The sequence below is a fragment of the Pichia membranifaciens genome (genome assembly GCF_001661235.1).
Source record: "Pichia membranifaciens NRRL Y-2026 unplaced genomic scaffold PICMEscaffold_2, whole genome shotgun sequence".
Classification (NCBI taxonomy): Eukaryota; Fungi; Ascomycota; class Pichiomycetes; order Pichiales; family Pichiaceae; genus Pichia; species Pichia membranifaciens.
Genome location: NW_017566983.1, coordinates 2,586,607 through 2,609,627, shown reverse-complemented (window position 1 = coordinate 2,609,627; position 23,021 = coordinate 2,586,607). Strand labels below are relative to the sequence as shown.

General features: G+C 43.4%; 10 protein-coding genes across 10 annotated transcripts; 5 read left to right on the top strand and 5 right to left on the bottom strand.

Moving 5' to 3' along the window:
* Positions 1-164: 164 nt before the first annotated feature.
* On the top strand, positions 165-641 carry PICMEDRAFT_23030 (hypothetical protein; the record flags this gene model as incomplete). The annotated part of the gene is made up of 1 exon (XM_019162290.1): positions 165-641. A coding segment is annotated over one exon (477 nt), but the record flags the coding sequence as incomplete, so codon positions are not given.
* Positions 642-1,284: 643 nt separating this feature from the next.
* On the bottom strand, positions 1,285-4,033 carry PICMEDRAFT_51536 (hypothetical protein; the record flags this gene model as incomplete). The annotated part of the gene is made up of 3 exons (XM_019163155.1): positions 2,327-4,033; positions 1,790-2,239; positions 1,285-1,699 (listed from the first exon to the last, which is right to left on the bottom strand). Exons 1-3 carry the CDS (start codon positions 3,916-3,918, stop codon positions 1,285-1,287), a joined length of 2,457 nt encoding a protein of 818 aa, XP_019019384.1. The 5' UTR covers positions 3,919-4,033.
* A 553-nt stretch (positions 4,034-4,586) lies between these two features.
* PICMEDRAFT_16079 (hypothetical protein) lies at positions 4,587-5,556 on the top strand. Its single transcript, XM_019161079.1, has one exon. The coding sequence runs from the start codon at positions 4,756-4,758 to the stop codon at positions 5,386-5,388; it is 633 nt and encodes a 210-aa protein (XP_019019383.1). The 5' UTR covers positions 4,587-4,755; the 3' UTR covers positions 5,389-5,556.
* A 180-nt stretch (positions 5,557-5,736) lies between these two features.
* On the bottom strand, positions 5,737-7,992 carry PICMEDRAFT_32556 (hypothetical protein; the record flags this gene model as incomplete). Its single annotated transcript, XM_019162777.1, has 2 exons — positions 5,737-7,720; positions 7,817-7,992. 2 exons carry the CDS (start codon positions 7,990-7,992, stop codon positions 5,737-5,739), a joined length of 2,160 nt encoding a protein of 719 aa, XP_019019382.1.
* Positions 7,993-8,523: 531 nt separating this feature from the next.
* On the top strand, positions 8,524-11,571 carry PICMEDRAFT_72237 (hypothetical protein; the record flags this gene model as incomplete). Its single annotated transcript, XM_019164132.1, has 1 exon — positions 8,524-11,571. The coding sequence occupies one exon, from the start codon at positions 8,524-8,526 to the stop codon at positions 11,569-11,571; it is 3,048 nt and encodes a 1,015-aa protein (XP_019019381.1).
* Positions 11,572-11,740: 169 nt separating this feature from the next.
* PICMEDRAFT_31738 (hypothetical protein) lies at positions 11,741-13,621 on the bottom strand (the record flags this gene model as incomplete). Its single annotated transcript, XM_019162716.1, has 2 exons — positions 11,741-13,118; positions 13,230-13,621. 2 exons carry the CDS (start codon positions 13,619-13,621, stop codon positions 11,741-11,743), a joined length of 1,770 nt encoding a protein of 589 aa, XP_019019380.1.
* Positions 13,622-14,612: 991 nt separating this feature from the next.
* PICMEDRAFT_24411 (hypothetical protein) lies at positions 14,613-17,969 on the top strand (the record flags this gene model as incomplete). Its single annotated transcript, XM_019162350.1, has 2 exons — positions 14,613-16,194; positions 16,282-17,969. Coding segments are annotated over 2 exons (3,270 nt in total), but the record flags the coding sequence as incomplete, so codon positions are not given.
* A 657-nt stretch (positions 17,970-18,626) lies between these two features.
* Positions 18,627-19,562, bottom strand: PICMEDRAFT_11167 (hypothetical protein; the record flags this gene model as incomplete). The annotated part of the gene is made up of 1 exon (XM_019159765.1): positions 18,627-19,562. The coding sequence occupies one exon, from the start codon at positions 19,560-19,562 to the stop codon at positions 18,627-18,629; it is 936 nt and encodes a 311-aa protein (XP_019019378.1).
* A 205-nt stretch (positions 19,563-19,767) lies between these two features.
* PICMEDRAFT_16071 (hypothetical protein) lies at positions 19,768-21,167 on the top strand. Its single transcript, XM_019161078.1, has one exon. The coding sequence runs from the start codon at positions 19,792-19,794 to the stop codon at positions 21,037-21,039; it is 1,248 nt and encodes a 415-aa protein (XP_019019377.1). The 5' UTR covers positions 19,768-19,791; the 3' UTR covers positions 21,040-21,167.
* Positions 21,168-22,271: 1,104 nt separating this feature from the next.
* On the bottom strand, positions 22,272-22,508 carry PICMEDRAFT_20727 (hypothetical protein; the record flags this gene model as incomplete). The annotated part of the gene is made up of 1 exon (XM_019162171.1): positions 22,272-22,508. A coding segment is annotated over one exon (237 nt), but the record flags the coding sequence as incomplete, so codon positions are not given.
* Between the last annotated feature and the right edge of the window lie 513 nt (positions 22,509-23,021).

The window sequence follows — 23,021 nt, the reverse complement described above, 5'->3', positions numbered from 1 at the left end:
TATGCATAGTTACGTTTGCTATTTTTGGGTTGTCCAATGAAGAGATGTACTCAGAAGTGGCAAAGGGCGAAGCTAAGACGTATAAACCGAATCACATGGGTATTCTACAGCAAGAAGCAGTAGAAGTGACAGATACTTCCTCAAAAAGTGAGCCACTTATTCAAAACCTTATTATTTTACCATGCCATGCCATCTTTGCTCCTGAATTGAACAACAAAATTACAAATCATGATTATGATGACAAGTTTGCGATTGGTAAAGATGCCAGCAATTGGATTATGGAACCTTTCCAATTGGAATCGGATGACCACTTGTCATTTTTTAAGCATCTCGAATTATCGTTAGCTGAACTTGAAAACATTGCTAATTCTGTCTTAGTCATATCTGGTGGGTATACAAAATCCTTAATAGAAAAGAGTGAATCATCGAGCTATCTCGATCTAGCTGAAGCTGTTGGGCTTACAAAAAACCCTTATTTCAAAATTGGTACCAATATACTACTCGAAGAATATGCTAGAGATTCGTATGAAAATGTTCTCTATGGAATTTGTACATTTTACAAAAAGTTCAAAAGATTTCCAGCAAAGATAACAATCATAGGATTCGGGTTCAAGCGTGAAAGATTTCTGTCATCTCACCTGACAACGCTAGGTTACTACATTTTGCCAACCATTGACAATGCTGAATTAAGTATGAACAATTTACCAAACACGAGACATGTGAAGTATGTGAGTGCTGGTCCTTTCCTTCCCGCCAAAAAGGCAGGTATCACAGAAGCTGAGTACGAGGAGTATGAAGACGAATTTTGGAACTCATTGTACCAAAATGAAAGGGCTAAAGCATTGGATTTATTCAAGTCTAATCCATTTGGATCAAACAAGTCGATTTTGCATGATAAGAAAATGAAAAGAGATCCCTGGAATAAACGGGAAGAAGTCTATAGCTTTTATCAAACAGGAAATGATATTCTGGACTCTTTGGTTGCGATCGACAAGTTTGACATCAAAAATGCCTGGAATATATATCAAAAAAAGGTTCTTCCGAACTTTCCATTATTCGAGTAACTGGGAAAGCAATGTGAGAAAATCAAGAGATCAGCCTATCGCTTACCTTGGTTTAGTTTCAGAGCCTTAGAAATTGGGCTGGAAGGCTGGGCATCTTTTGTTTACTTTCTTTGTTCGTGATATAAGAAAAGAATACATACAATTAATCCGTAGCGAGCGTGACACTGCGGTAACATTAAAAGCATCATGTCTATTAAACTTTTTCTCTAAAAGTTTGAAGCTATTCATAACCTTCTAATAAATCCACCAATTCTAGCTTCCTCTTTTTCATTTCATTTATCTTACTGATTTCGTTTTGTAAATACTCAATTTCTCCATCCAAAGTTTCAAACTTGCTTAAATAGTCCTCATCGATTTTCGAAAAAATGCCATCACTATCTTCGACATCATCCTTTTCTAGTTCCAAGATATAGTCATGGTACTTTATTAAGCTCTCTCTGTTACTGATAGTGATCAATGTAAACCCACGTGTTTTTAATAAATCAAAGAGAATGTCTTCATAATCATAACTAATTGCACTGGTTGGCTCATCCAAAACAACCAACTTTTTATTATGATAAAGCACTCTTGCAAAAATAAGCTTTTGTCTTTCACCTCCGCTCAACAAACTATCCCAATCAGTTTTGCCATCAACACTACCACCCACATAGCTATCACATAAATCCACTTTCTTATCGTTGACATTGATTTCTTCGATCATCATACCATGACCATGCGGATTGTACTCTAAACCAAACCTATCCACTAAGTAATCCAAACCAACATCCTTCAATATACTTTTTATCTTTGAATCATCGTCACCTTTCTCAATACACATTTTCCAGTTCAGTGGGTAAATAACTTGATCTCTTAAAGAGCCATTCACAAAATACTGTTTCTGGCTGACATACAAAATATCCGAGTTTGCCGGTTTACTCAACAAACCGTTATTAAATAAAGGCCATAACTCACAGATAATTCTAATAATTGATGTTTTTCCACAACCGTTCTTGCCATGGATAATCAAGTTCTCCCCTTGCAAAATCTTGAAGTTCAAGTTTTTCAAAATTGGTTTGGCAAATGGACCTTTAATTGAAGGAGGGATTATGTCGATGTGCTCAAATCTTAATCCGGGGAAGTTCTTTTGAATGGTACCGTTTTCAAAACTATTTGCGCTGCCACTACCAATCATACCTCTAATCTTGGACCTGGAAGCAAAGGACGACATGTTATAGGTGGACCCAAATCCACCTGTTGGCTTGCTTTTATTAATATCAATGTACCCATACTTGAAGTTTGAGTCATGTACTTGATGTAAATTGACTAAAAGAGTGAATATACGATCTGTTAAACCATTTAACCTTGAAATGTCTTTGATGGAATACATCAAACGTGAACCAGCATCTGCCATACTAAGAATGAGCCTCTTGTTAACGGTAAATGACTTGATATTGGATGAAGCCAAAGACTCTACTGGGGAAGATAGTGAATCAAATAAGATTGGTAAACTTGCAAAGAAATACCCAAAGGCTGGCCAGATTGATTTTAAAATGTAATCTTCCAATAATTGGAATCTAAACCTTTGGTTAATCTCAAAATTCAAATGCGAGATCAACTTGTTAAAGATCTCTTCCACTTTCAACCTTTCAAAACCAATGCCTTTGTAAAAAGAGATCTCTTCACAGTTGTTGATGAGGTTGAGATTGTAATTGTAGTAGATACTCTCAAAAAAGCTTCTGACTTTCCAGATCTTACTAAAATCCGGGGAGTAGTTTTTCAATATCAATCCTGTAACAAAGTAGTTCAACAATATGCCGAAGATCCCCAAGTTGCCAATGTTATCACGCAAATAAATTGCAAAGAAGATCAAGTCCACGGTTGGTTTACCCACGTTAGTGAATAAGTTCGTCAAGGAATCACAGAATCTTTTGATGTCCTCTGTAACGTACTGATTGAATGTCTGATGGTTAAGTTTATACTCTTCTATCGAGTTGTTGTTATACTGCAGCTTATAATAGACCAACTTGGAGTCCATGTAAAGATCATGGCAGTACCTGACCAAGTTTGTTCTGAAATTCAACGATATCCTTCTAGTGAGATACTTGATGCTGGAGTTAATGTAGGAGGCGGGGACCGCAAACAAGAACCAGTATATCATGTCCCTCATAAAGTATTTGATGTTGAAGCTCATTAGGTCTTTTGTGATCTGTCCGTCCAACTTTGTCACAAGTAAGGTCAACCACGTTCTGGCAATCAAGAAGGCGATGTGCGAGGCCAACAAATATGAGTTCTTGTCAAAGACTTTTGGAATGAGAATTAAGTTCCAGATGATCGAGATTTTCTCAAAGAATTGAAACCTCATTGCTGGCTGGTACCGATGAGGGAGGGTAGGGGTGCTAGACTTAGACATGTTAAATTCATGCTCTCTCATGAACTTTTTGAAAATCAACTTGTCACGCTCGTACTTATCAGCATTGGGCGTTTTCAACTTTACATCAATGAACTTGTTCTTGTAAGGAACGTGGATCACTCTCGTGCCGGTGTTGCTGGACGTAAAGCTGCGAATATCCAGGGCGCCTTTGATGTTCAAAAAAGAGTTGGAGAGGTTCGGGTGCTTCTGGAAATAGTGCTTGTACTTTGGCTTCAGAAGAGAAAACAAACGCACAAAATGATACGAGGATACTGACCCCACAATGACCAACATTGTCAAAATAAACAGCCACACGGGTTTGGCGTGTGGGCTTATGTTCAAGTACCGAAGCACCGTTGCATACCGTCGCCGTATTCGTTCCTCCGTCTTCAACTCGTGCAGGAGGAAATGGTTGATTTGTCTGAGCCTCGCCCTGAGCAGAAGTAGGAGATCTGCTGAACTCATCTTTGGTACTGTGTCTGTGCTGTTCTTCCTGTAACAGTTGCTTCGTGTTACCTTTATAGACACTACAATGGCCCCATACGTACCAAAAACCGTTCTACGTATACATCAACTTCACACTCAACATTGTATGGCTTGCGGCAGAGAGAATGCCTGGCTTATATCCAGACCTCAGTCCTTTCTGCTGCCCCTCTCCCTGCGTTTTCTCCGAAGCCTCCTCCCTCCTTCCTCCGTGCTGCCCGTGATCCCCATCCCGTCCTTCGGCATGATCCTTTCCCTCTGTGGCAGGTGCCCCACTTCTCTCGGAGTAACCGAATGCGGCAGTTTTTGTGGGGTACACAGAGGGCCGGAGACCGCGGTCCGCGGCCACTTTCTGCCCACCGACGCAATCGACGCGTCGATCGGCAGAGCAGACTTTGCCCACGGGCAGACGTTACTCCCTCGCTCTTCCGGTCCCCCTCGTCCGACCTCGGAGCTTGCACCCGACCAATCAGCAACAGGTGTTTTTTGCTTACGCCTGCGGTGCACAGGTGCAGGGCGATAGTGCACCGTACACACACAAAAAGATCCCTGGGCCTAGTGGCTGACCGCTCTGCCGTGTCCTGCTATTGTGAATGACTGGCCTCACTATAGAGTATAAATTGGATTACGTTCCTTGCTGGCTCCATTCACTTCTTCCTGCGGCGTGTGGTATTAGGGCTCGCTGTACCTTTGATAGTACTTTGGTGAACCAACACAGTCTCTAAAAGAACAAACTAGCATACACTAAACGTATTTGCTTTGAAATACAACAGAACACTAGAGAAGAACCGGATTTATAAGAAAAAAATAGAAACAAAAATGCTCAATCGTATAACCTTTGGCAGACCAATATTAAGACACGCTCTTGCTAACTACCGTCTTCTCAACACATCGAGGGCAGTCAAGAACCCTTCGGTGGGGATGACTGCGGCCTCGCAGAACTCGACGCTGGTGTCCCACCCGGTTTCATCGTACTCCTCTGCCGCCACAGAGTCTGCCTCCCCTGCCCCAAAGAAGTGGGCCAGACACGTCATATCATCCAAGCCGCAAGCGGAGTTGAACAACACCGAGAAGCAGACGTCGGCGGAGAAGCCTAAACGCCGGAAGAGAAGAACGTTGAAGCCATTGAAGGCTCCGATCACGTTGACTCCTAACGCTAAAGCTCACCTACGTGCGCTCAGCACGGGGCCGAACCCAAAGTTGATCAGAATCTCCGTGCGTAATAGAGGATGCTCCGGATTGACGTACCATTTAGAGTACGTTGACAAGCCCGAGAAGTTTGACGAGATTGTTGAGCAGGACGGCCTTAAGGTGGTGATTGACTCCAAGGCCTTGTTCAGCATAATAGGATCCGAGATGGACTGGGTGGACAATAAGCTGAGCAGCAAATTTGTGTTCAAGAACCCAAATTCCAAGGGTACCTGTGGCTGCGGTGAGTCGTTCATGGTGTGATGACCCCTTATCTGCATTCACTTCCACTATGGCACGCCACAGCATGTTAAGACTCTGCGCTTGAATACGAACTCGACCCCGCCTTCCTTTTCCTATACTGCGTATATATTGATTATATAGGGTATATGATACGATAAAATCTTTTCTAAGTAATACATTATTACATACATCATTAATTCATAAATCAAATACGAAGATCGAAATTCGCACTATTACAAATCAGTTTTATTTCAAATGTGTACTTTGATGTGTACGTCCTTGTAGTGTATTTGTTGTGTGTTTGTGTGTGTGTGTGCTTCGGTGTGAGTGTCTGAGTAATGTGTGGTATAAATGGATATATTGTTCAAACTATATAGCAGCGGTTTCTCTTCTCAACCAAGTCCATTCCCAACTCTTTTTCTGGAACCTGTGCTCAAACAACTCCCAAATGCTGTGATGATAATTGTTTATCCAATCTTTTTCCTCGACGGTTAACATGTTCACATCAATGAGTTTTCTGCAGTATGGGACCTTTGTAGTGGTGACAAATTCCAATGATCCTTTCTTGCCTTCGACCTCCTTCAAAAAAACCATGTTTTCAATCCTGATACCGTAATGGCCAGGCTTGTAGTATCCTGGCTCGTTACTTACTAAATGACCCTCCTTCAAAGTGTTTTTGTTACAGTATGCTCTGAAACCTATCCCAACCCCGGCACTGTGGACGGGTCCAAACGAGTCAACCCCATGGCCAGTACCATGCATGTAGTCCAACCCCTTGTTCCATAAGAACTGTCTGGCTATACAATCTACCTGGAACCCGGTGACATGGTCGGCAGGTATGACCAACTTGGCCAAAGCTATATGTCCTTTCAATACCAGCGTGTAATTGTCAATTTCCTCCTTAGTAGGCTCTGAAAAATGCAAGGTACGTGTAGTGTCGGTGGTACCGTTCAAGAACTGACTACCAGAATCACACAAGTATATTTTATTTGGATTGATAATGCTAGATCCCTCAGAAGGCGGAGAATAGTGGATGATTGCGGCATTTGCCCCCGTCGAGGAAATAGTTTCAAACGACAAGCCTTTGAAGTTTTTTAGTTCAGATCGAATCTTCAACAATTCCATTGCCGCCTCATATTCACTTATAAAAGAAGACTTTTGGATCAGTTCTTTCTCCAACCAAGAAAAGTACTTGACTAGCGCATAACCGTCTTCAATTTGAGCTTGTATTTGTCCTTTCAACTCAACTTCATTTTTTATTTCTTTCATGGACTTGATTGGAGACTCAATTTCAACGAAATTCTTAGCAATTATACAATTGACCATTTTCCAAGTTGCCTCCTCTGTCAGCAACAGCTTTTTGCCCGAGTTGTTCAATTGAGTTGCCGTTTTACGGATATCGAACCAGATCTCGTCATAAGATTTTATTTCACAATTGAGCTCTTTCAAGTAGTCTTTCAACTCTTCTTTACATTTGGTATCGATATCCGAGTACAAAGTCAAATTGTCAATCCCGTTAATTATCAAATAACTGTAAAACAACGGGTTGTATTCGATGTCACTACCCCTAAGATTCAAAAGCCAAGCGATCTCATCTAATGCGTTCAAGATCAGTGTTGAACTACCGTATTTCTTAAAGTAGTTTGCGTTCAATCTGTCCAATTTACTTTTCGCCGTTTCTCCGGTGTACTTTTCATCAAGTTTATACACCTTTTTGAACTCTCTGGTCGGAATTTTCTCAAACTGAGGCCATATTTTATCCACCAAATTATCTCTGACGGCGACCAACTTGACGTTATAGTTCTGATTTTCTTTGCACTTTTCGGCAATCAAGCTGTCAATGTATTTGACTTCTTTGAACGGGATCAACTTTGGGTCGATTCCAATGTTGACCACCTTTCCGGAATCTAACGAAAGCAGAGCCGCGTGGTCTACAGCACATTGCTCCCAGCTTTTAGTGTCTGGGGCGCCGAGCTTCAATAGAGACCAGTTGAAATCCAGCTCGTTGGCGGCCTGTGTGAAATATCTGCCGTCGGTTGCCAAGAAAGCCAACCCTTCAGGCTGGTCGTTCATGCTCGAGAGCTCTCTTGTTATTATCGCCACGCCAGCGGATCCACTAAAGCCAGACACAAAGGCCCGACGCTGATCGACATTCGACGTATACTCCGACTGGTGTGCGTCTTCCGAAGGGATAATGTACACGCCTAAGTTCGCCTCGCCCATCAACTCTCTGATCTTTTCCAAGCGGAGACTCGTGTTCAGTTCCTGCACGTCAGCACAAGACTCTTCAATGGACGATGGTTCCTCGGACAAAGCTCTTGCTAGGTGCAATTTCCGTGGAGAGGCAGGGTTGCTGCCACTCGAGGAAGGGCTCTGGTGTCTTGCTCCCGACGGCGACGCAGCAGCAGCAGCAGCAGCAGCAGCAGCAGCAGCAGTGTTGGAACTCGACATCATCCGCATCAAGTACATCGACGAGCGTCTGTTCCGGGACAGCAAGCCTGGTGAACAGGTACAATTGTTGCATCGGGCCCCTGCAGCTGACGTGGACGGCGTCCGGTGCCCCTGGGCGGCATCTCTGATTGTCGTGGCGCCCGCTATGCCGTTTTGCGAAATGAGAGAGAACATGGACGGCTTTGCCATGTTCGAAGCGTGTTGCTGCCTCATCGACATCGTTATTCTTCTGTAGTACAGTATCGTCTGGTATTGTCTAGGCGGCTTGATAAGGACGCAGACAGAAGATAAACGATAGCTGTGGTGGTAACGTGGCGGTAGGCGTAGCCGTAGCAGTGGGGAGTGTGCTGTCTATTTTCGTTGTGCTACTAGAAGCTCAGACCAACCGATAATCTACCCGGCACCGGAACAGCTTCCGGCGGTGGCAAACAGGGGCTTCCGAAGTCAGAAACCAGCCAACTGCTGTCGAACAATTTGTCACGACCCTCATTCTGGCTTCCCTGTCTCCCCTTTTCGGGTCCCCGCTGCCAGCCCGCACGGCCTCTCGCGGCGGCGGCGGCGGCGGCGGCGACGGCAGCATGTTTCTGCACCGGAGGAAGAAGACATGCCCAAAGAGGCAGTTTGTTGGACAGTAGCGGCTTGGAGGAGGCTAAGAGGGCCACGTAGATGCCCATTTAAAGCCGGAGAGAGTAACTAAGGACGAAGATGCAGCTTACTATGGCTGTGACGCTCATAGAGACGCTATATGCGCCGAACCAGCGAAGTGAGACGATTCTGCATGCCCAGCAGCAATTGCAGAAGATGCAGAAACAGGACGATGCTGACAGGCTGGCACACGAGCTGCTGCAGAGCGGCGACGTCAATGTGCAGTTCTTCGGGGCGTTGACGTACACGGTATATATCACCACGCACAATGTGGGTCCGCCATTAGCAGAGCTGATGGCTGACGAAATCGTGGACGCCTACAGGCGGCAGGTGTCTGCGTTGGCGATCACAAAGCTCATCTCGAATCTGGGTAAAATCTACGCAAGGACGTTGTACTCGCCACTGGATACGTTGTTTGAGAGGTTGGCGCAGTTGGCTCTGGATGGACCGACACTGTTGCAGCTGGGGTTAGTCGCATGCCGGATCATAGCCGAAGAGTTGAACGCGTCAGAGGAACTCACGAAGGAGCAGAACAGGTTGGTCATAGACACGGTACTCGATGGCACTACGAGGAAAGCACTTGATGCGGCAATCCCACTTATTGTGCAGAGTGCAGGAGATGGGACTGTGACGGGGAACGTAAAACGGCTGTGGCTTGAATGCTTGCAGACGTGGACGGTGTATGCGAGCCGCGTGGAGTTTGACTTCGCCTTCACGGTTGACTTGAACGAATACTACGGCGTGGCTCTGCACCTTTTGGCTACGAATTCCGACGTTGAGGCCCTCGATCTCATTTCCGACATCTACGACACAAACTCGCAGCTTCTCAGTCACGATAACAAAAGCAAACTCGATGCGCTCATCTTCAGCGACTGGTGCACAGCGTTCATATCGGCAGACGACCTCGACGACGTGTCCAAGTTGAGCAGGTTTGTCACCCTATTTTTAGACGCGGACATGATCAACTTGGCATCGCGAATGATTGACGCAAACTACGACTACAAGTTCCAGTACCTACTTCACCTCACTAACCAGCCGGGAAGCCCTATCATCGACGAGTCCTTTTCTGTGGATTTGCTAGACTTCTGGATTCTGTTCACAGAGAGTTTCATCAATGATACGGAGAGCATACACGCCATTTTGAAGAATGACGTAGAGAAAATTGCAGTCTTGAACCAAAAGGCACACGACTATTTTCTTCATTTATCCCAGATTTATTGGCACAAATGCCACATGCTCGATGATATCGACGGGATTGAAGACGAGTTTTATAGTTTTCGAAGGGATATTGGCGAGTTGTTTGAGTCTCTTTTTTCGATAGCAAGAGACTCGATTTTCAGCGATCTAACCCGCTCAGTTATTGGCAATTTGAGCGACTCCGGCACCTCGATAAATAATGAAAAAGCCAAGGACGTTGAAGCATCATTCTACTTGTTAACATCAATATCTTCCATATTCGGCGAAAGCAGCGTGACTCCTCAATTCCTAGGTGGCCTAGACGCCTTGTTTCGATGCAAATTTCTAGAATCGATTTTACAACTAAGCAGCACTACTGGAGTAAGTAAAGAGATGTATCACCATTTGATTAGAATCACCATCAAGTTTTTATCAGAAATTAACTGGTTTTACGGAAACGAAGCAGGCAAACCTTACATCAATGGAGTACTTATTTTTCTTTTTCAGAATTTGAATTCCAGAGCCTATCAAGAGCCAAGCTCAAGAGCTATATTGCTTATAACAGATAGCTGTAGAGATAAACTTTCGGGACTCTTAGATGATTTTGAAGCAGCCGCCAATTCTATGATTGTCAATAAATTTGAGGTTGAAATTAATGTTAGAGCAGGGATCATCAGAAGCTACGCCAATATCCTACAGACAATCAAAAACACAGAATTACAGGCACACAAGATCTCGAATTTGTTAGACGTGATATATTACGAATCTGTAACTGCATTTCAGTCTATTGAGATGAATCTATCCAATCCAGAAGTTTTAGAAAATATCAACAGTTTTTTGGTGTCAATGATTAGCTCACTTGTTGGTCTTGCCAAAGGATTACAGATCCCGGAAGACTGGGAGGATTATTATGATCGAAATGGGAAAGTGGTCCGGGATGTTTACAATTACTGGCAATATGAAGACATCAAACATTTTCAGGTGCATGAGAAGTGTCTCAAATTAGTTTCCCTATTTTCCTTTCCAAGAGAAAATTTAACTAATTCAATGAGCCTAAAAAATCTAGATCCTCTGATGTTGGAACAAGTGTTTCTTTTTTTCAAATCTGGTTTGAGTGAGCCCTTCCCAGGGCCCTTTGTTATTGATTATAACTTGATTATCGAATATATCCTAAAGTGTTGCCGATACTGTCAAACTGTGGATTTTTCTACTTCAGTTGAACCTCCTATGATCAAGATAATTGAGTTGTACGGTTTGGTTATTGGAAGTAACCATACCTTAATCACGATTTCGAAGATAACTGATCTTAAATTAGGAACGGCTGACTTGCAGATGGACTTAGTATTGAATGAGATTTTTTTCAAACAGATTGATATAATCATCAGTGAGCCGGATATCATGCAGGCGGTTTTCAACTTACTTGCAGGAATTTTGGCCAAATATCCATCCAATTTAATTCAAAACGAGCACATGATTAGAATCATTGAGATTGGGATTCAGCAATTATACGAGAATGCACAACAACGTTTTGTTGTTATGGCGTTGAGCAAACTGTGGTCTAACTTAATATATTTGCGCAAGGGTAAACAGAAGGATGTGGAAAATATTCAAAGAATATTAATAGAGGAGAACGTCGGGGCTGTACTGGTATATGCGCTGATGAAAGGTTTCATAGTGACATCTCGATCAAATGTTGAGTTCTACAGTGATATAATCAGAGCATTGACAGCGAAATACAGCAAGTATTTGAGCGGTTGGATAATGGATTCCTTTGCAAAGATTAATAATGAAAGCGAGAAACAGGTTGCCAAAGAAAACGAGGTAAAAACGTTCACTAAGAAGTTGATAGTAACTAGAGGCAGCCGTGCTGCAAATCGTGTGGTGCAGGAATTTTGGTATACTGCTACCGGGATGGTGGACTACGGCATATGATTATATGTATATGTAAGTTTGACGTGTAAATATATATGTAGATGCGAAATACAAAAGAAGGACAACGAATACATAGAACACAAAAAGAAAATATACAAAGGACGGGAGAGAAAGCAGAAGAAATAAAGATACAGAAGTTAAGAACAAGAAACAAATGTAGTAGACTTGTTCACACTTCTAACTTGTCCAATTGCTCGATCAAAGCATCTGATTCTGTTGATGGGTTTATAGACGATAGGGAGACAGCTTGGAAACGAGCTCTATCCACACCTTGGTAGGAGTCTAGACGAGCACGGACTCTAAATGCATACTCTCTGAAGAGAACTTTTTCTGTTAGATAGTTTTTCAAAAGGTTCTCGTCGCTAGCTTCTTTCATTTCGAGAAGCTTTTTTGCATCACATCCAAGAAGTGCTTCACCTTGCTCGTTGAACAAATTTAGCCACATCTGCCCGGTTTCATCGACAACACTGATGGTCAAGATGTATCTGTGGAGGGGCTCTGGATGATTGACCGAGCAACGTTCACAGCGCCATGTTCCATCACTCTGTTCAATGACCTTTTTGGAGCAACCTTCCGTGGCACAAGCAGGATAACTGAAGTTATCCGGTTTAACAAATGAGACAGACGCTTTCATGGAGAAATAATCTGGCTTTTCATTGAACCCCAACTTGGTTTCGTTAGCCGTGGCAATTGTAATTCTTTGTAGGATGCTATCTTTCGAGTTCAAATCGGAATTGCCATTGGATGTATTACGCAAACTCTTGTAGGATTCGGAGGCTCCTTCGTTGTCGTACCAGCCTTTCAATTTGTAAGCATCGGGCAGGTCTGGATTTGCCATGACGATTGCTGAAGGGATCAAAGAAAGTTGTTTGCCGTTGAAGTCGTTGACTTTGCAGCCTTTGATGGCAATGGGGGTTCCCGGATCGAGATTGAAATCACGGGCAAGTTTGTTCCACAATCCGACATTGATGGCAAACTGGGACTGATCCACGATGGTGATATCACGACGATCGTAAGGCTTCCCTGTTGATTTAGAGGTTATTTCGCGTTTCTCCTCGACGTTCTTCACTATACCGAGGACGTCGACGATGGTGTTGTTTTCAATATTTTGGATCTGGTCTAGCTTGGTGAAGTTGAACTGCATTTGTGGCACGCCGGACTCGTCATTGGCGGGTTCGACAAGGGAATCTTTATCGAGGTTGATTTCGTTGTCGTTGGCAAGGTTGGAAAACTGCTTTTTTGCTGTCTGGATGGACGCCTTGGTGACGTAGTAGACGCCGTTTTCTTGGAAGATGTCAAAGAACTTTTCAGCAGCGGTGTTGAAAGCGGTGGCCTTGATCTCTCCGGTCTCGTCCAGCAAGTGGACGCTGAACAACTTGCCCTGGCCACGTTGGTTGGACCATGTTCTCATGTCACCCTTGTAGCTGACTCTTGCCTTGATGGCCCACGAGTTGTGGTAAGGGGACAACTGGTCGATTGTCGTGAGGCCCTTGAATTTGGCTGGCACGGCCGCCTTCCCGTTGCTACTTGCGCTCGGGGTGTTAACTCTGGGCTTTGTATCCGTGTAGGGGTTGGAGTTTGACGGAGCTGGAGACGCTGCTGCGGCTGGCTTGGTCTCGGTACCGACGGCGGTGCCAGCGGCGGGGGAGACGCCAGACGCGATGCCCGAGTCTAGGCTCTTCTGGAAAGTGTTTTCGTCTGGATGCTCCTTCAAATAGTGGTCGAGGTTGGAGAAGTTGGCGTCGACACGCTCTGGGGAGCCCACGACCTCGCACTGGTTCAAGAGAATGAAGTACTTGCCGTTGACGCCCGAGATGGAGTAGTTTGTGACGTGGATGACCGAGAACTTCTGGAAGTTCTCGAGCACCTGCTGGTGCTCCGTGGGCTTGAAGACGGCGTTGAGAAACCACTTACCGTCGTTCACCATCATACGGATGCGGTTGGCGCCCTCCGAGAGCGTTTTCGCCTGGTGCGCCTGCACGTATATGGGTGTCGACGTGTCGTTGTTCTTGAAGATGTTCAGCAAGGCGCCGGGGGTGAGCTTGTCCATTGTGGCGGGGGGATGCGGCTGCGGCGGCTTTCTGCTGTGTTCTGCTGCTGGTGCTGCTTTCTTCTTTGCTGCAGGCCTCTGAACACGCCCATAACAGCTCTTCCGTCCTCAACGCAAACGCCAAACTCTTGCGTGTCTGAGCATCTGTGTGTCTGTGTCTGTTGCCCTCCTCGCGAGCTTAGCTGAGCATTCATTTTCAACTGACGCGTCTCTCTGCGTCTTCCCCGCTCCGCCGCCGCGACGCGTCGCCTGCAACCCTCGCCACTGAATCTTACGTTACCTTTTTTTTGCCTTTTGATTTGTTGCCCCTTTTCCTCTTGCCCTGTCACGCCCTCGCCCGCGGCATTCCAGCACGAGCCTCCAGACCTCGCACGCCACGCTTTTGCCCTCCGCCAGTCCCCGCTATTGCCCTGTTTAGGCCGCTATTTAGGCGGCGACGCGTCGACTGCGCGGCTTCGCAACTCCCATTCGTTCTTCTCCGAGTGATTATCACGGGCTCGCCTGCAGAGTTGCCTGCCATATGCCGGGCCAAAGCACCTCCAGCTAAGCCTCGATATTCGGGCTAGTGGTGCCGCTGCTGGATAGGGAAATGTAATTGTGGTATTCCTGACATCGCCAGGGCACCTGCACGCAGCCAAACAAGCAGAGATACGCCCGTGGATGCGGACCTGACGATTCTGGGGTCAAGCCTTCTCTTTTCCACCTGTGTGTATCGTCTGCTCACTTACGTGCCTGCCTGCACAAGACAATTGCTTGGTTCGTCACTGTCTCTCAGGCTTCTCCGCTCTTGAAAAAGCATCATCAAGCGCAGTCTTTTGATATATCTGTTTCCCAGACATCTCGCGGTTCCCGATTCGCAGCTGTCCTAGCCCGAATCCGTTCTCTAGACCACCTTGCAAAGACATCTGCTAAGACATCTGCCAAGACATCTGCAAAGACACAGGTAATCCGCATTAGCATCGGCATTTGAACACCAGTTCCTGCATCCAACATGTCTGCAAGCAACAGAGTGTCAGATCTGGAATCCTCTGGATACCACTACAGGACGCCCGTCAGTACGCTGCAGTCCTTCTTCGACCCGAAGTCGTTGCGCAACTTCATCCAGACGTGCAGCAGCATCCACAGCTTGGCCTCCGATCTCAACACAGACCTCGACGACGGCCTCCCCACCGACAACAACGACGCACGCGAGAGGGTCGCCAGGTATGGCAAGAACCTGATTCCGCCGAAATCTCAGAAGTCGCTGTTGGCGCTCTGCTGGGAGGCTCTCCACGACAAGGTTCTCATTATCTTGTCCATCTCCGCAGTCGTGTCCCTAGCGTTGGGTCTTTACCAGACCTTCTGCCAGCCGCCGGAATACGACGACGAAGGGAACCCGCTCCCGCAGATTCAGTGGGTCGACGGTGTTGCCATTCTCTTGGCCGTCCTTATTGTCGTCGTTGTAGGCGCCTTCAACGACTATAACAAGGAGAAACAGTTTATGAAGTTGAACTCGAAAAAGGAAGACCGCAAGATCATCGTCTACCGCTCGGGCGAAAAGCACTACCTCTCCATCCACGAACTCCTTGTAGGCGATATTCTATATGTTGAAACAGGCGACGTGATACCCGCAGACTGCATTCTCGTCTCCGGCGAATGCGCCTGCGATGAGTCTTCTGTCACCGGCGAATCCAAAACAATTGACAAAAAGACTATCTTCCAGGCCATGGATTACTTCAATGACGAAATCAAGAGCTTGAACTCTGGTTCAAACACTGATTTGAACTCCTCTTCCTCATCCTTTCAATTCGACGTCGGCGACGACGGCGTCTTGGACCCTTTTCTGATCTCAGGCTCAAAGCTTTTGTCCGGCCAGGGCAAGGCTTTGGTCTTGTGCGTCGGCGAGAACTCTGTAAATGGAAAGTTAATGAGAGCTTTAACTAATGATGATGAGGCAGACGATGTTACTCCACTCCAGCATCGGTTGGACCTGTTGGCGGACGGTATCTCTAAGTATGGCTTCTTAGCCTCCATTGTTCTTTTCGTCGTGTTGTTTTCCAAGTTCGTGTTCCGACTATCGACAGACATGGACGACATGACCACCGCAGAGAAACTCGCAGATTTGATCAACATCGTTATTACTGCCATCACCGTCGTCGTTGTTGCCATCCCCGAAGGCTTGCCTTTGGCCGTCACCCTGGCGTTGGCCTTCGCCACTACCAGAATGACCAGCGACGGAAATTTGGTACGTGTTTTAAAAAGTTGCGAAACCATGGGCGGAGCAACCACCATATGTTCGGACAAAACAGGAACCCTCACCATCAATAAAATGACAATTGTGAAAGGATTGGTTGGTTCAAATAAACTATTTGATGATCTTGCCAACCCATCTTCAGATACTAATCAAAATTTGAGCTCTTCCGTCAATGTCTTGAAAAACTGCTCCGAAAAGCTCATTGGTTTTCTGCTACAAAACATTTTTTTGAACTCTTCGGCTTTTGAAAACAACCAAAACGATGATGATGATGATGATGATGATGATGATAATGATGATATTAATATGGATCAAGGCAGCCAGAATAATACATTCTGGAGTAGGCTACCTTTCATGAGAAGCCCCAAGTACAACCATTTACTACCTTTATCAGCTGAAGATGAACACGGGCACGACGATAACGAAGATCCAATGGCCACCGGATTTCACGAGCGTAAGGATGATTTTGTCGGTTCTAAAACCGAATGTGCGCTTTTGTCCCTAGTGAAAGATAAATTTTCCCAATTTGATCACTCAATTCCTACTTTGCATCAATACAGAGAGTCAAATGAACATAATGTTGTCAAGGTTATTCCTTTTGAGTCTTCTCTCAAATGGTCTGGTATTGTTTACCATGATCCAACTGATGATTCCTACACTTTCTACATAAAGGGTGCAGCTGAAATCGTCCTTGCCAGCTGTCACTACCTTACAGATCACAATGGCAAAGCAATAAAGTTAGATAAGGATGGAATGCAGAAATTGCAGAGTGTTCGTGAGGGAATGGCTTCAGAGGCTTTACGTGCTGTTTCCTTGGCTCATTACACTTTCGATAAGTCTGATCTCTTGAGCATTGATTGGGACGATGTGACCCCACAGAAATTGATATCATATCACCTCCATTTAGATTTAATGGTTGGTATTCAAGATCCTTTGCGTCCAGGAGTCAAAAATGCAATTGAGCAATGCCATAAGGCAGGGGTTGATGTAAGAATGGTTACCGGTGACAACATTCTAACAGCAAGATCGATATCCCGAAATTGTGGTATTTTGAACGAAGAAACTTTCGATGATTCTTCTTATTTCATGGAAGGGCCCCAATTCAGGAAGCTATCCCATGAAGAGCGCCTCAAAGTTGTCCCCAAATTACATATTCTGGCAAGATCAAGCCCGGAGGACAAACGGATATTGGTACAGACTTTAAAAGAATTGGGCGAGGTTGTTGCGGTCACAGGTGATGGCACCAACGACGCACCTGCGTTGAAATTGGCAGATGTTGGATTTTCAATGGGATTATCTGGTACTGAAGTTGCCAGAGAGGCAAGTGATATAGTTCTCATGTCCGATGATTTCACGTCCATCGTCAACGCAATTAAGTGGGGTCGTACTGTTGCAGCTTCAATCAGGAAATTTGTCCAATTCCAGTTGACAGTTAATTTTACTGCTGTCATTTTGACCTTTGTTACTGCGGTAGTTAGTGAGGAAAACTCTAGTGTTTTGACTGCCGTACAGTTATTGTGGGTTAATTTGATCATGGACACTCTAGCTGCGTTAGCATTGGCTACAGATAAGCCAGATGATGACGTTCTTGACTCAAGACCGGAAGGCAGAAATGATCAGATGATTTCGACCCAGATGTGGAAAATGATTATTGGAATGGCAATTTTTCAACTAATAATTACACTAGGTCTTGACTCCTACGGCAGTTATCTGTTTTACGGGAAAGGTAACGAGGATTTGAAGATGATAGAGGAAATGATGTTGAAATCAATGACCTTCAATACATTTGTTTGGTTACAGGTTTTTACATTATTCGTCTCTAGAATATTAAACGAACCACTTGAGATAAACGAACATTCTACTTTGATGCAAAGACTGTCTCATAAAAACGTAGGATTTTTCAGACATTTAAGCAGAAACTTTTGGTTTATCGGTATTGTTGCGTTGATCTCGTTTTTGCAAGTAGCAATTATGTTTTATGGTGGTGCAGCCTTTTCTGTTGTTCCACAAACTGTATCAATGTGGCTCACTGCGTTGATTAGTGGTTATCTCATGATCCCATGTGGACTTTTACTTCGTGTTCTACCAAACGAATGGCTACTCAAAGTACTTCCAATATCGTCTATCAAAATGTTTATTGATTATTTTGAGTGGTTTGTGTTTGGCTGTGGCATGAAATGTTTTAACGGGAGCGAGGACGATGATAATCACCGTATTTCAGAAGCTGACGAAGGTAGTGATGGCGACCAAATAATCTCTCCTACAACAGGAAGTGATGATAACTCGTATGACTATTTCTCTCAACATACGGCGACTGGGAACAACAAATCATCTGGAAATATCAATCACCATGATAGTCACAATCCCGATATTGTGATAAGTGGGACCCCAAGCCCTTTGTTAGATACCGAAGTTTACGGTACTACTGAAAATCATAAAATGGCCCGTCTTACTGAAATACTATCCAGTTCAAATACTAGCACATCAAGCTTAAGTAACGTACCTTCTACCAGGGCCGAAAATACCAAACCTAACCTCAAGAGTGGTGGCTTATCACAGGAGCATTTCTTTGAGGGACCTACTAGGAATACTAGTTACACAGACACTAACTCTACTGCCGTGAGACCAACCTCTGAGTGATTGAGCTTTTCGTAAATATACTTCTTGCAGCCTATATTCAAAACTCGATTTCTTTCCTTCTTTTTTTAACAAACAATTACATACTTTTATCGCTTCTTTTTAAAAATGTACAAAGGCAGCTGTTTTTTATAATTAATCAAAAAGATTCAAATAATTACTTTTTTGCTCTTTGAGAAACTCTACAAAAGCAGCGTAAGAAGACTGGAAATTGAGAAAAGATTTAAAAATTGGCTGTAAATTGATCATGTTGTCAATGATTTTCATCAGCTTTTCATTTACTTCAGCTGGATGACCATCTTTCTTTGAGTTGTTATACAGATCAATTTCTTGAGATAGTTGTTCTTGCATTAATTTGCGTAGTACTGCCAACGCATTTTTGAATTCTGCAACTGTTATTCTATCACTCTTGAACGTCGCAGCATTTTGGAAATCTTCCCTTGCGTCTTCAATTTCTGAACTGGCAACCAACGATTTTAGTAAGTTGAACGAAATTTTCACCTCCTCAACTCTTTTTTTTACCAAAACCAGCTTCTGTAGATCATCTACAGCGTTTTTGTTGGTTTTTTTAGGATCTATTATATCTAACTTCTCTCTTGTTTGTTTTAAGTCATCAAGCAATGAATACATTGACGTATTCAAAGTAGCCAAATGGTATTGAAGCCTTGTGACTATTTCTTTTGATTCTGCTGTAGTATCATCATCTGATGATTTCAAACTTAATCCTAGCTGATTTTGTCCATCATAAGAAATTATTTGTGATGATGACGAATGTAGCTTTTCATAACTCTGATCAAATCGTCTGACAAGTTCATTGGTGTACTCATTAAAGTGCAAACTCAAGGCTGAACATCGTTTGAATAGTATTTTTAAAGAAGAGGCAGAGTTTAGCTCTAAAGATTTGTTGCTTAATGCATTTGAAATGGGTGCACTGGCATTGAGAGAAGTCATGAAAAGCGCATTGATGTAATCTGAGGGATTGAAGTCCTGATCGAAGAACTGAGCTAGCACTTGTGCCTCTGACGGTAACCCCAAATCAATGGTAGATACAGGTTTTTCATTGAATGACATAATGATTTCCTGGTATTATAACCAGATCGGAAGTTTAAAAGAGCAGGGGAGATAGAGGACTGTGGCTGCAACTGATAACAGACAAAGTGATGGGTATTGTAAATAAAGGTTCGGGTCTCGCTCGCATTTTTTCTTTTAAGTATTTTAAACATGTATTTTGGTAAAAGTATGAGAAGGTAAATTACATGAAGAAAAACCTTGAAGGAAAAAAACCACATTCCTAGGAACCATGTACAATGCCCCACAAGTTGAAATACAGTCAGATGCATTGCAGATTTGCTTTGAACTTGCAAAAGAAATCTCTGACAGGAATCCCAATACTGTGTGGTTAAGGATTGGACAGAATTCTTTTAATCTCCATGTTGCCAATGGCTCAATGATTGACAAAGAGCACGATTTAAAGCTAGTGCAGGAAAAGAATAGACCCACTTGCTATAAACTATTTTACGGTCAAAACGAACCGTTCAATTTGGTATTTCCTAGCGCTCACTTTGTGCTAGGAGTCGACAAACATTTGAACCTGACACGCATTTGTGGTCTGCCAAATATGTTTGTGCTTGGAACCAGTAACGGAGATTTGATCAAATTTGGTAACCCCATTCCCTTTAATATCAGCAAGTTTGTGCTGAAGGAAAACGCCCACTACGCTGATGTGACGCATGTGCTGAGCTTTTCAAGTGGCTCGGTTCTACTCACTATTGGAATAGATATGCAAATCAAAATATGGAAAAATGATTCAAAGGACCTTGATTTTGGAAGTCCGATTAGGATACTGAAGGGAATTCATCAAGGGAGAATTACAGACTGTGTAATGATTGGGCGAGGGAGAAACATCGTTAGTTGTGGATTGGATGGACAAATCGTTTTTTGGGAATTAGGTAGCGGAGAAGCAGTTTGGAAAGGCCGTCGAATACGTGACCTACATGATGGCTGCACCTCTTTATGCATTAGCAAAATAACTAGTGAGGAGACACATGTCAATTCAGAAATGTTTTTCGAATGTGATGGGAAAGTTTTGTGGTCCGGACACGTTAGTGGAACTGTGTCAGTATGGGACTGTTCGACCAGACTAAGTTTAGGAGAATTTCCTACCAATCAAGATGGATATCAGGTCCAACAGATTGAGGCTTTGGAGACTATGAACGGTGTTATTATAGGGCTGAATAATGGTAATGTAATTTTGTTTACATATGATTTCAATCAGAGGAAAGCTATTAAAGTATGGGAGGTTAATGTGGAAAAACCTGAAAATGAGGATGGTACTATCGATATCAAAAAGATTAGGGCTCATAAAAGTCTGATTCTTGTATTAACTGATAACTATCTTGCCTGCCTTGATCTTAAAACTGGACATTTGATTAGTTCGTTTGTTGGCTATGATGACTCGGTCAATGATTTTTATGTTAGCGACATGGGAAATACAAGCAAGGTGGTTGTTGCTGGTAAAAGAGGTTTCCTGTCTATGTTCAAGCTTTAAGGAGTCCATTCTACAGAACAAAAATTTTTTTTAGTTGAAAGTAATGTTTACTAAAGAAAGTTATATATTTCTTTTACTGAATGCATATACATATATTGTACAGATATTAAGAAAAGGTGGAAATTAATTGTAACAGAAATGAGAATAAAGCATATAAAAGAAAGTATAAGGATATGAATGACCTACTTTTGATTCAAATTCAGAGGAGGTAATGATAAAGCATTAATCGAAGGTAACACAGTAGACTGGTTTTGACTTTGGTCTCGATTTTGAGCTTGTGAATGTAATTGTTGGTTAGTTGTGCCTTGATTTGAGTTTTGGCTCTGAGTGTGAGCAGGCTGCTGTGGTTGTGTTTCAATCTGCGATTTAGCAGCAACATTCATATCATAGCTGACTGGTTGATACTCAAGTGGTGTTCCAACCCTGCTTGGATGCATCTGATTTGTAAATATGGATGCGCTAGTAGTGTTTGTGCTTGAAGAGGCTGCAGTATTCGGAAAACTAGGTTGTTGTGAAACAGGGAATCCATTTGAGTTAGAAAGGACATTATTATTGAAGTTGAAATTGTAATGCTGAGCCTGCTTCTGAACTTGTTGTCCTTGCTGATCTAAACCTTGCCCCATCATTTGATTACCCGGATACCCTCCACTCATCGAAGCCATCATATATGGCTTACTATATTCTTCACTTTTAGGGTATGTGACTGATTGCTGCGACACAGAGTTAGGAGATGGTATACCCTGATGCTGGTGGGAGGACTGGTGATGTTGCATTGGGTAGAGGGATTGCAGATTAGAAGTATAAAAAGGATTGGAGGGCTGTGAAGTTGGAGTGGGGGTTCTGATCTGCTGAACCTGTTGGGATAGCTTTTGAAAGTTTGACAAGTTCATATCATTGAAAACCGGGTTTTGCATTGTTGGGTTAGCATACTGAGATGCATAGTCAATTGCTGACATTTGATGTTGCAGTTGTAGTTGCTGAGGTGGAGAGATTTGTAACTGTTGTTTTGAGTCATGTAATTGGGAAGGCGATAGTTGCTGTGGAAGTTGTTGTTTATGAGAAGCTTCTTTCTGTTGTTGCTTTTCCAACTGTTTCTGTTGCTGTTTCTGTTGCATCAACTGGTGGTGATACTGCTTTTCAAGACGTCTCTGCTCCTTTTGAGCTCTGCGTTGAGCAGCCTTTTCAGCCATTTGTGTTTTCAAATTTTGTTTATAAACGCAATAATCACACTTCTTCTTGTTGTTTCTCTTTGGGGTATACTTATAACCAGGATATTTTTCAGCATGCAACCTCTTCTCCTCTTCAGCAAGGTTATTCCAATAATCTTTTTCAGCAGGTTCTAAAGCTCTCCACCTTCTTCCCAATTCTTTGGAAACTTCTGGATTGGATTTAACCTGGTTCCCTTCTTCAATTAAAGCGAGGTGGTGCTTTTGTCTGAATAGGATAAAAGCATTTCGTGGTCTAGGGATTCTCTTTGAATCGTTTTGTTTACAAGTACATTTAGTAGGTATATTAATCTGTGGTTCTGACTGTGCTTGAAAGTTTTGCTGTAAGTTATTCTGGTGCTGCATTTGACTGATCGCTGGACTAACATGATTTGAAAGTTTTTGTTGAGGATTACGATAGTCGTAAGGTGAGCCTGTCAAGACTTTGGGCTGTTGTAGATTTTGATAAAAGTTTGGGACCATAGGAGATTGTCTTTGTTTCAAGTATTCTGCTGCTGAGTCCAAAGAATCTAATTGATAAGGAGAATTTGACGGAACGGAGAACTGTGCAGGTGAATTAACATTACTTGTGTTCGACTTCAGCTGGTTCATGGAAGGATACATTCCTGTCGAAAACTGACTATTTGAACCCTGAAACTCATTAAGCGATCTCAACATAGTAGGTTCAATCATATTGGGGTTATTGGCATGGTAGAACAAGGAAGATTGCTGTGCCTGTAACTGTGGCTGGCTGTTTTGGATGTTTTGGATGTTTTG